Source organism: Plasmodium gaboni, chromosome 8 (assembly GCF_001602025.1).
Source record: "Plasmodium gaboni strain SY75 chromosome 8, whole genome shotgun sequence".
Lineage (NCBI taxonomy): Eukaryota > Apicomplexa > Aconoidasida > Haemosporida > Plasmodiidae > Plasmodium > Plasmodium gaboni.
In genome coordinates this window covers 110,906-123,405 of record NC_031488.1, presented here as the reverse complement: position 1 = coordinate 123,405, position 12,500 = coordinate 110,906, and the positions used below count along the sequence as shown (strand labels likewise).

At 18.5% G+C, this 12,500-nt stretch overlaps 2 protein-coding genes across 2 annotated transcripts in view; both read right to left on the bottom strand.

The window, feature by feature from the left end:
* The window catches only part of PGSY75_0803600 (hypothetical protein), a gene marked incomplete at both ends in the record, with an annotated part of 6,639 nt that extends 401 nt beyond the window's left edge, over window positions 1–6,238 (bottom strand). The window contains 14 exons of the mRNA XM_018785174.1: window positions 1–2,341; window positions 2,458–2,594; window positions 2,984–3,033; window positions 3,117–3,181; window positions 3,276–3,295; window positions 3,394–3,483; window positions 3,616–3,755; window positions 3,905–3,937; window positions 4,042–4,143; window positions 4,266–4,355; window positions 4,495–4,531; window positions 4,663–5,070; window positions 5,146–5,202; window positions 5,307–6,238. The exon at window positions 1–2,341 is cut by the window's left edge and continues 221 nt beyond it. Coding sequence (XP_018642141.1) covers window positions 1–2,341; window positions 2,458–2,594; window positions 2,984–3,033; window positions 3,117–3,181; window positions 3,276–3,295; window positions 3,394–3,483; window positions 3,616–3,755; window positions 3,905–3,937; window positions 4,042–4,143; window positions 4,266–4,355; window positions 4,495–4,531; window positions 4,663–5,070; window positions 5,146–5,202; window positions 5,307–6,238 — 4,502 coding nt within the window. The remainder of the gene's footprint in view (window positions 2,342–2,457; window positions 2,595–2,983; window positions 3,034–3,116; window positions 3,182–3,275; window positions 3,296–3,393; window positions 3,484–3,615; window positions 3,756–3,904; window positions 3,938–4,041; window positions 4,144–4,265; window positions 4,356–4,494; window positions 4,532–4,662; window positions 5,071–5,145; window positions 5,203–5,306) is intronic.
* Window positions 6,239–7,620: 1,382 nt separating this feature from the next.
* PGSY75_0803500 (putative AAA family ATPase) lies at window positions 7,621–11,724 on the bottom strand (the record flags this gene model as incomplete). Its single annotated transcript, XM_018785173.1, has 1 exon — window positions 7,621–11,724. One exon carries the CDS (start codon window positions 11,722–11,724, stop codon window positions 7,621–7,623), a length of 4,104 nt encoding a protein of 1,367 aa, XP_018642140.1.
* Between the last annotated feature and the right edge of the window lie 776 nt (window positions 11,725–12,500).

The following is a 12,500-nucleotide window of genomic DNA, read 5'->3' as shown; positions in this document are numbered from 1 at the left end:
TATATTTGTAAAATAGCTGTTTTTGTATAATCTTTCAAAGCTTTAATTGATTTTTCAAGTTTGGGCATAGCATTATTTTTAATATGACTTTTAAAGAATGTACTTTTAATAAATTCGATATCATATGAGAAATCAATTTGTGTATAATAATTATTTGTATTTTGGTTGATAATATTATGTATATTTAATGTAACGATTGTATTAAATGAACTAGCTAAAGGTATATTAGTTAAAAGTGTAATTATTTTTTGAATAATAATATTATTTTTTAAAAAATAAAAGTTCAAAATTTCTTGTACATTTGATCTATCAGGTAAACCAATTAATTTCGTTTCATTATCAAACAATAAGATATTATATTCAGTTGTATATGTTAAATATGTTTTATTATACATAAGATTTTTTATATCTTTTATATGTTCATATGATAAATTTAAGGGTTTTTTGTCTAATACACTTCTTACTAATGGATTATATTGATTTTGTAAATTGGAATATATATCTAGAAAAATATCTTTAAAATTATGATTAATATATAAACTATCAATATAATTTATACAATTTATAAAGTTGTTATTTTTTAGTATATAATTTTCTTCTGTATCAATATTTAAAGGTATGTACCTCTTTACAGTTTCAACATAAATTATATGATTGTAATTTGTTTTATTAGATATATCAATTATTGGGCATTTTCCATGTGTCATATAATTTTTAGTTTTATTGTCATTTATATTTTGAACAACATCATTTTTAATTTTTGAACTATCTGTTAATAACATTTCATCATTTTTCATATAGTGATCTATAATATTATTATTATTTTTATAATCATTTATTATGTCACTAGTTATAATTTCTTTTTTCATATGATAATTAACATCATTAGTATCATCTACCTCATCGCTAACATCATAATTTTCATCTGTATCATATTCTTGATACCTATCAATTATAACAGTTCCTTTTTTAGGAATAACATGAGTATTATTATTCTCAAAAATCATATCCATAATTAAATTATAACAATGGTTACGATGCACAAATGATGTAAATACAAAAGATTTATATTTCGTTATAATTTTTATTGAGTTAGCCAAAAAATGAAGAATGGTTATTTTTTCAACAGATACAATATCTAAATATTTTATTTTTAATATTGTATTCTTTGAAAAAAGAGAATTAAAAAGAGATATAAAATAAATACCATCCATTGTAATAAATATTTTCCCTTGAATTAATATTTTTTTTGATAAAGCACAATTAAAAGAATTCATAGAACTACGCATTATATGATTCAAATGATCTTTATCTTTTATTTCATAGATATGATCATCTATTTCTAGAAACGGACATTTATTTTTTTCGTCTTCGAATTCTTTTTTGTCATCTATAATAGTAGTCTTATTTTCATTATCTTTATTATTCAGATTAGAGATATCATTATTAATGGGTACATCACTTTTTTTATTTGGATAATTATTAAAATGGGATGACACAATTGGCTTGCTATCATTATAATGTAGACGATGTAAATTTGGCACATTATTTGTATCTAGTAAATTTGGCACATTATTTGTATCTAGTAAATTTTGAACATTATTTGTATCTAGTAAATTTTGAACATTATTTGTATCTAGTAAATTTTGAACATTATTTGTATTTTTTATATCTTTTACATCTTTTACATCTTTTACATCTTTCATATATTGTACATTCATTCCAGTTTCATTTTTTTTTTCTTTTTTCTTTTTCCTTTTCCGTTCAAGTTTTTTTTTTTTCTTTTCTTCATATATCTTTTTGATCATATTTAAAACTTCATCGCTCATATTTTCAAAAGTAGAATCTTCATCAGAATGTTTGGGTTCTCCATTAATTATATCATCTTTAAATAAAGTGGTATTTTCTTCGTGTTCTTCATTATCATCCATATTCTTTGTTTTATCATCATTAATAAGATTATGCTTACTTTTTTTTTCATCGTCACTTTCATTTTTTTCATTTATTATTTTTTGTTTATCTAGAAGAGGAATGGAAGTGTTATCATAACTGACATGGTCACATATGTGTTGATTTTCTATTTGTGTAATATTTTTATCAGTATCATGCATTTCATAAGTATCCTTACTCTTTTCTTGCTTTAAATAATAATGAAGAATTAAATTAAAAGCAAATTTTTTATCTTGTTCATTTTTCTTGTTAAATATCTTGACTAGAATATTGGAGCTTGTGAGGATGTTATTTTGTTCGATGCTGAGCATACAAATATGGTTACATTTTTTGGCTTGTAAAAAATGTAGCACTTTATTAATAAAATTATTTTCCTGGTATAAGCACGTCCCTATAAAATAAATAAATATAAATAAATAAATAAATATATATATATATATATATATATATATATATATATATATGTGTATGTTTTATTTATTATTTATTTTTTTTTTTTTTTCTTACTCTTCAAGTGCACACCCACACATTCCTTCACTTCCTTTCGATTATTAGAATAACAATATTTGGAATATATTTTGTACATTTCAAAAGCTGACTTTTTAAATATATTTTCTTCATTATAATTTTCTTCAATAAGTTCGCTAAAAAAAAAAAAAAAAAAAAAAAAAATAAATAAATAATATAATATAATATAAGAAAAAAAGAAAATAATTTTTTGATTATGTTTTCTTTTTTTTTTTTTTTTTTTTTTAAGTTAAACATCACAAATTTCTTTTTTTTTTTTTTTTTTTTAAAATAAAAAAATTTTGAAAAATTTTTTTTAATTTTAAAAAATTAATTTTTAAAAATATTTTTTTTATTTAAATTTTTTTTAAAAAATTTGCTAAAAAAAAAAAAAAAAAAAAAAAAAAAAATACATACATATATATATTATATATGTTGGCAAATGCACTTTTTTTTATTTTTTATTTTTTATTTTTTATTTTTTCTTTTTCTTTTTATTTTTCTTTTTTTTTTTTTTTTTTTTTACTTAAAAAATTCGTCATATGGAAATGAAAGGATCTGTAATATAGGTACGTCCTACGTAAAGAAGAAAAAAGAAATTTTTTAAATATTTATCATTTCATATATATATATATATATATATGTGTAGGTTGCTTTACCTCTCCATGTTTCAAGTCTATCTCTGTATTTATTTTAATCAAATTTCTCCACTTATATAAGGTAACTACTCAAATTAAAAAAAAATAAATAAAATATAAAATATAAACAATATGGTCGTAAAATGATTATAGAAATTATTATATGCTTTAAGACGTTACTTGATCTGCTCGATTCTTTTCTATAAAATAAATAAATAAATATAAATATATATATATATATATATGTGCACATTCATATACATTTAATATTGCAATTCTTATATTTTTTAATATTTACCCTTTTGTTATTTTATTTTCTACATTTTTAATTTTCTCAAATAATTCGGGGGTCATATCGCCTGTGCCTAAATTTTGAATTACATATGATCTACACAAAGAAACATACATATAATATATATATATATATATATATATATATGTAATATATTATGTGTAACGTAGTTATGCGTTAAATTATAAATGACATGCATCTTTAAAGACATATATTCTTTTCACTTACACAAATATATCGAAGAAATTATTTTCTTGTGTTATTTTATTTTTTATATTTTTTAATTCTTCTGTATGTTCTTTTATAGTTGTCCATATATGATTTATATGGAAATGTAATAATAAATATATTTCCTTAAGTATATATATCTATATATAAAAATACAAATATATATATAAAAATATATGTATATATATATATATAATCATATGACATATACAAAATTGAAATGTATGTCATATATTGGTGTAATAAATGCACTTGGAAATATTTTTATATATTAAATTTTATAATTTACCATTTTGTTTTCCTTATCAAGGAGTTTAAAATTCTATACAAATAAAGATAAATATAAATAAATATATATATATATATATATATATATATATATATATTATATATGTATATATTTGTGTGTTTCGTTTATAAGCTTACATAAATATTTTTCTTAAAGGATTTATAAAAGAATTTGTTTATTTTTATTATAATGCTATAATGATTTAATAAACGGACAACAAGTTCATGTAGTGCTTCTCCCTTTACAAAAAATAAAGAAAAAAAAAAAAAAAAAAAATTAAATGAATATATAAATAAATAAATAAATAAATATATAAATATATATATTTTGATATTTATTTATATTTATTTATGTTGAATACCTCTTTTATCATAAGGGAAGGAGACAGTTCACACATATTTTTCTTGCATACTTTAAAATACCCTTTAAATTTTTTATAAAACGTAATAATCTAAAAATATAAAATAATAATATTATATATATATATATATATAATTATAATATGTACATATTAAAATGTTATATATTCATTTATTCTTCTATATATATATATATATATATATATATATTTTTTTTTTTTTTTTTGTTACATTTTTTATGGTTATAACCTCCTTCTTCATCCGTGGTCTAAAAAAAAAAACAGAAACAAAAAAATATACATATATATATATATAATACAATGAATGAAAAATAAAATATAGATAACTCATATTATATATCCCAGCATGGTTCATATATTATATTTTAATGTATATTACTTTACTACGTTTTTTTTATTATTATTATTATTATTATTATCTTTATTTTGATCTTTTTGTTCTTGCTTCTTTCCATTTATATTATCTTGCACATCGATTACATTTTTTTTCTCATCCTTTATATGGTCGTTCTCATTAACATTTTCTTGTTCGTTCTGGAAGTAGTTTGAATCTCTCCTTACATTATCATTTTCGTTTCCATAATAATTGTTTTCATAAAAACGTGTTATAAAATTTAAATTTGTAAAAGCATATTTATTCTGTGGCATATAATGATTCGTATGGTCAACATTATTCATATTATAATTATCTATAAGATTATATTTTTCAAATCCATCTTCTTCAATATCATTATTATTAGTTGTATGCAATAAGGCATCGCACGATATTCTGTTATTCACATGCTCACTACAAAAAAGAAAATATATATATATATATATATATATTGTTGCATATATATATATATATTATTTTATAAAATACCTATTGTCCTGGTCACTTATAATTTTTATGATCTCCTTTAAATATTCTTTCCTTTTACTATAACATAAAAAAAATTAAAAAATTAATTATATACATATATATATATATATATATATATATATATATTTTTATAACAATATTATTTGTTGTGTGAGAGTTACCTTATTGGGTTGAATAACCCCTCCTGTGTTTCTATCAACACGGAAAATATATCTGCCATATAAATATTTATCTTTTTAGATATATTATTACAAAGATTGTATATATAATTTAAGAAGACTTCTAATCTTAATTTTAATGTTTTTAAAATATTTTTATAGACATGACCTATGGATTTATATACATATATATGTTTATTGTGTGTATTATTGAAAGTAAAAGAAGGTAATTCATAACCTCCATTCTTATTATCATCATTATTAATAATGCACACTTCTTTTTTTATTTTAAAATACATGTAATGTAAATCTATCAAAAAGGATTTATATTCTTTATTTATTTCTTTAATTACATTTTCTATAAATATTTTTTTTAATTGTATGTTGTATTTAAAAGTTTTTAATTTTTTAATCAGAGTTACATAATAAGTTATTAAATTTGGTTGATTTCTTTTGTAGATCGTAAATATTTGTTTATAAAAATCTAGGAGTATATTTTGTTTCATTTTTTTTTTTTTCATATATTTAATGTTATATAGATTATTTTTTATTTTATGACTTGCCCACAGATCATCACACTCGTGAAGATCATACTGGTTATTGTGATCGTCATTTTGATCGTCATTGTGATCGTCATTTTGATCGTCATTGTGATCGTCATTGTGATCGTCATTGTGATCGTCATTATTATCGTCATTATTATCATCATTATTATCGTCATTATTATCATGACCGTTTACATTTTTTTCTTTTTTCTTTTTCTTTTTATTTTTACTTTTACTTTTTCTTGTTATGCATTTCAAATATTTGTCTCTGTGTTTTTCTATTAATAAAAAATGCTGAATAACTTTTATCAAATTATTTATTTTTAAGACATATAGGTCCATTAAGAAAGTGATATTTTGAATATGCCGAACCTCATTGATAATAATCATTATTTACAAAAAAAAAAAAAAAAGACACATGATTATATAGAAACAAAAAGGTATTATAATATTACAACGATATGAAATATATATATATATATATATGTATGTTTAAGGGGACATATATATTATTTTTTATTATACCCCTTTTTTTATAAACATATAAAAAAACTTAACAACTTGTAAAATATACTATGAGATTTTTTTTATTTTCAAAAAAAAAAAAACAAAAAAAAAAATTTAAACAATTTAAAATGTTACATATATATTATATATATATATATATATATATATGTATATATGATTGTGAAAAATAAATTAATTATCTTTTAAAAATATTTTATAATATAACAATAATTAACAAATAAATAACATATATAAGAGCATGAAAAAAAAAAAAATAAAATAAAATAACAAAATGAACATATCCTCTTATTTTTTTGGAATTTGTTTTTTTTTTGTTATATATAGAAGTAGAACAAAATAGGAAACTTCAAGAAATGCACACAAAAAAAAAAAAAAAATAATAAAACATAATATATATATATATATATAATATATATATTATTTAACTTTACCACCTTTATAGTTGTGTAACTCTTGTGTTTAATTCTTTTTTAAAAAAAAAAAATAATAATAATAAAAAATAATAAAACATAATATATATATATAAAATACGTACTAACCGTGTACTATATATATATTTTATATGCATAATTGTATTTTTTTTTTTTTTTTTTTTTTTTTTTTTTTTTTTTTTTTTTTAATTTTAAAAATTATAAATAAATACAAAGAATGTTTCTAAATGTTATTTTTAAAAGGTGGGAGGAATTAAAAAAAAAAAATTAACATAAAAAATATTATATATATATATATAATATATATATTAATTTGCTTTCATTATATATATATATATATATAAATTATTTAGATAAAGAAAAAAAAAAAAAAACGGAACATATTTCTATATATATATTTTTTTTTATTATATTTTTTAATAAACAAATGAATTATATAAAAAACAAAAAAATAAAAAATTATATAAATATATATTTATATATATATATAATAATATATATGTATATATTATTTTAAAAATACCTTTTCTTTATATATGTATATATTTATATATATTATATATATTTTTTATTATGTAGAATAGATATATTTATAAAAATATTTTAATAGGAAATTCTTAAGGCACATAAACATTTTTTTAACCATAAAAAATAAACAAATATATCAAATAAACAAATACAACAAATATAACAAATATAACAAATATAACAAATATTATAAAAATATACAAATATATATATATATACATATATATATCTATATTTTAATATTAATTGTAATTTTTTTAAGAAACAGTAATTCTCTCATACTGTTTAAAAACTAATATTTTTATAATTTAAATGTAAAGTATTAAAATACGTTTGTATCGATTTCCATAATAAATAATATTGCATCTGTTCATTTATAAAAGAATTATTAGTATGCATATTTAAATTATTATTATGTATGTCATTTAAATTATGGTCCCACAAGTGTAACTTAATTTTTTTGGATTCATATAAAAGTAATAAATCATCATAGGATAAATAACTTTTCATATTCATTCTATTATTATTATTATTGTTGTTGTTATAATTTATATATTCATCATATGAAAAATATTTATTGTTCATATTTTTTTTAAAACCATCATTACTACAATATTCATTATTATTTTGTTCATCTATATTATCACAATAAATATTATCATTATTATCATCACAATAAATATTATCATTATTATCATCACAATAAATATTATTATTATCATCATCATTATTATTATTATCATCATCATTATTATTATTCTCATCATTATTATTGCTACACTTCTTTAACACTTTATCACTTACCTTTTGAATATTTTCATTTTGATTCCTTTTTTTTTCTCGCATGTTTTTTATTTTATCCAAGAAAATATTATTACAATATGTAAGGAACTTATTAAAATATTCTTCACAATCTACATTGCATGCATTCAATATTCTATTATTAAAGGATGATGAAAATGGTTCCTGCTCATCTATATTTTTTTGTGATACTATTTTATCTAAATGATTATCATATGTAAATTTTTTATATAACATATCGTTCATATTAGCCATTAATAAATTATTTACATTGAATTCTTTTTTATTAATAATATTTCTTGTTGTCATTATATTTGATTTAACTGAATATATTAACTGATCAATATCAGCACAATTACAATGAAATGTTAGGATCGACAGAGTGAATATATCTATATTATTAAATATATCTGTATTTTTTTCATGTACTTTTTTATTTTTATTTATAATAAATGGTTTTACACTTGGTCCATATTTTATATTATAATTAAAATTAAAATTAAAATAATTAAAATGATTATAATATTGTTCATCATATTTATTATTATATGGTTGTATTCCATATATTAAATTATTTTTATTTTGTGAGTTATTATTCTTAATTTTTTTATTGTATATATCTGTATTGGAACTATTACTATCACAACGAGGAATATTATTATTATTATTATTATTATCATCATCATATTTATTTATATTATCTTTTATATTTTCTGTTTCATTTATGTATGTAAACACATCTTCCTTTTCATTCATATCATAATAATTACTATCATGATGCATATAAGAACCATGATCTTTAGGAGATATAAGAAATTCATTTTTTTTCTTATTCATATGATTATAACATCTATTCGTTTTTATATATTTATCTATATAAAAAGAAAATAACTTCATACGTGTATTAACGTTAGGTAAATTAAAATGTATGACTTTGTCAAATCTCTTTGCTCTTATTAATGCAGAATCTAATTGTTTATATCTGTTCGTAGCTCCTATAAAAAGAATAAAATGTTGGGTTCGATATTTCTTCAAATTAAATAACTCTTCAATTTCGTATAAACTTAGATCATTGTTTAGATAATAATTAAATATATCATAAGCTTTATTTTCATCGATCTCTTCATTATCACAATTTATTTGACATTCACCCCAACTATTATTATTATTATTATTAATATTATGGTAGGAATTTTTTCCATATATTGTATGACCCTTCACATTTAAATATTCATCATTATTATTATTATTATTATTGTTGCTGTTGTGTGTTTTGTTTTGTTTTCCATAAATATTATGAATGAATTTATTTTTTAGATACATGAAAATATTCCATTGTTTCTGCCCTTCTGATAACATATGATGTTTATTATATTCATGCAATGAATCTAATTCTATCAATAATTGATTCAATGTTTGTGCATATTCTTGATTTGATATAGATACATCATTATTCATAGAACGACTTATTCCTATGCTATCTATTTCATCTATAAAGATAACCATAGGTTTATTATTTTTTTTGGCTTTTTTAAATAAGGATCTTATTTTAGATGCTCCACTTCCTATATATAATTCTATAAATGTAGAACCTGATACATGCACAAAATCGAAATTTAATTCTTTTGCTATAGTTTTAGCTAACATTGTTTTACCTGTCCCTGTGTCACCAGAAAACAAAATGGTATCACAATTAAGTGGTTCATTAAATACTTTTGAATATAAAACAAAAAATAACATAGTTTTTATTTCTCTTTTTGTATTATCATTTAATATAATATCGTTTAATGATTGTAATTTTTTCTGTTTTTCAAATGAATAATCTATACTATTACAATTAGATATATTTTTTTCATAAATATAATAAAAGGTTATAATTGAAAATGTATAGGTTAAAATATCAAACATATTTCTTTTAATAATATCATATATAGATAATTTTAATAATTTATCGTCTACTCTAAAATCTACATGTTCATAAACTTTATTTTTTAAAAGATATTTCATAATATAATCATTATAATATATCATATATAATATATTATTATTATTATGTGTAGACAATGATGATGATGACGATGGTGATGATAACCAGCTACTTCCAACAGTGCCACTTTCACTATTATTCAATCTACTATTATACATCATAAGTCCTGAAGTTTTTGGAGTATTTTTTTCTAACATATATGTGAATGTATTACTCGATGGATTAAATAATATCGTCTTTATATTATTTCTATTTATATTATTAAAAAAATGATTATAATCTTTAAGTATTAAATTCTCATTTCCATGTAACCCATTATTATTAAAAAATAAATTTGTAATAAATCTACATGTATTTATATATGTATTTTTAAAAAAAAAACAAACACGAACTCTCATTTTATAATATATATATATGCACGATATAACACTTAAAGGAACAAGCCAATAATATTTATTCTTCTTCATTTTATTGTATAAAAATATAATATAATTTTTATAAAAGTTGTTGCTTTTATTTCTTTGTATCTTATCTGCATCATTGTTAGAGGAAGCACTGTATGTAATTTCGTCCTTCGGAGGATCACCACACTGGTTATCATCACATTGATTATTATTACACTTATTATCATCACACTGGTTATTATTACACTTATTATCATCACACTTATTATCGTCACACTTATTATCGTCACACTTATTATCATCACACTTGTTATCTTCATTTTTATAATCTAACGAATTAAAACTCCCTGTAGTGCGACTATCTAAGTTTTTCAATTCGTGATGATAATTTTTTTTTTTTAAATTTTCTTTAAATTTATTTTCATCATCCACGTTTCTATCCTCACCACTATTATCATCATAAATATTATTTTCAGATTCTTTATTATTTATATTTTTTTTCATATTTTTTTTCACATTTTTTTGCACATTTTTTTGCGCATTTTTTTGCATATTTTCTATATTATGAGTTAATTCATGAGAACCCATTTTAATATCTGTTGAGTAATACGCATGTTCATTTTGTTGTCCACTTTTTTCATTTGCATTATATTTTAATTTACATAAATTATTATTTGCACTTTGATATATATCCTTTTTATGATACATGTTTTTATTTATATTATGATTACGAATTATATTTATATAGCATTCCATTTTTTTCTGTGCTATAATATCATAGAACATTTTTTTAATAGCTAGAATAAATAAATAAGTATATAAATATTCATTTACTTCTATATCTGTATCATTTCTTTCTTGTGTTTTAATAATATTTTGTATGTTCCTATAAATTTCTCTTTCTTTCTTTGAAAATATATTATTCATAACCTTATCATAATATGACAATTGAATTCTTTTATTATCAATATAATTTATATCATCTTTTAAAAATAATTCGCAACCTTTTTTTCTCATCATATTGTCAATCCCAAAATTATTAAATTTTAAATATCTCTTATTATTAATATCATTATTATTATAAATATTATCATTATCACTAAATGAACTGGACTGGTTATAAATTTGACTAAGGTTTAATAGATAATCACTCATGGCTTGCTCTACATTCGTCTTCCTTTCATTTTTTTTCTTCATTGTGATTTATATGTAAATATGATATCCTTAGTATGTATCTATATTTATTCTTATTATTTTATTTTTACCTTTTTTTTTTTTTTTTTTTTTTTTTTTACCACTAATATTATTTTTTAAAATGAACAATTTTCATATACGACCAAAACATTTATTGGATTTTTGAACACAAACTTTGTAACATTATTTTTGAATTATTTTATTTTTTCATAATGAGCCTATTGCCTCATATATTCTCATTCTCATTTATTTTATTATTTCATTAATTTGTTATATATATATATATATTATATATATATAATACATATATATTATATATACATGCTAAATAATTAGAAAACTACAAAATTTCTTGACGGTATTAATTATATAAAAAAATAAAAATATACAATATATATATATTTATTATTTTATATATATATATATAATTATATTTATATGTTTTAAAAAATTATAAAAATGAGGAAACATTCGATAAAAAAAAAAAATAATTATATTTTATAAATATATATATATATATATAATTATATATATTATATCTATATATAATATTATATATCTATATAATATATATATTATATATATATAAATATATATACAAATATTAAACAATTAATAATTCTCAAAACAAAAAAAAAATTAGAATAAAAAAAAATAAACCATTCTAACAAATATATGTTCATGAATATATAATATATCTATATATGTATATATATATATATTTTTTTTTTTTTTTTTTTTTTTTTTTTTTTTTTTTTTTTTTTTTTTTTTTTTTTTTT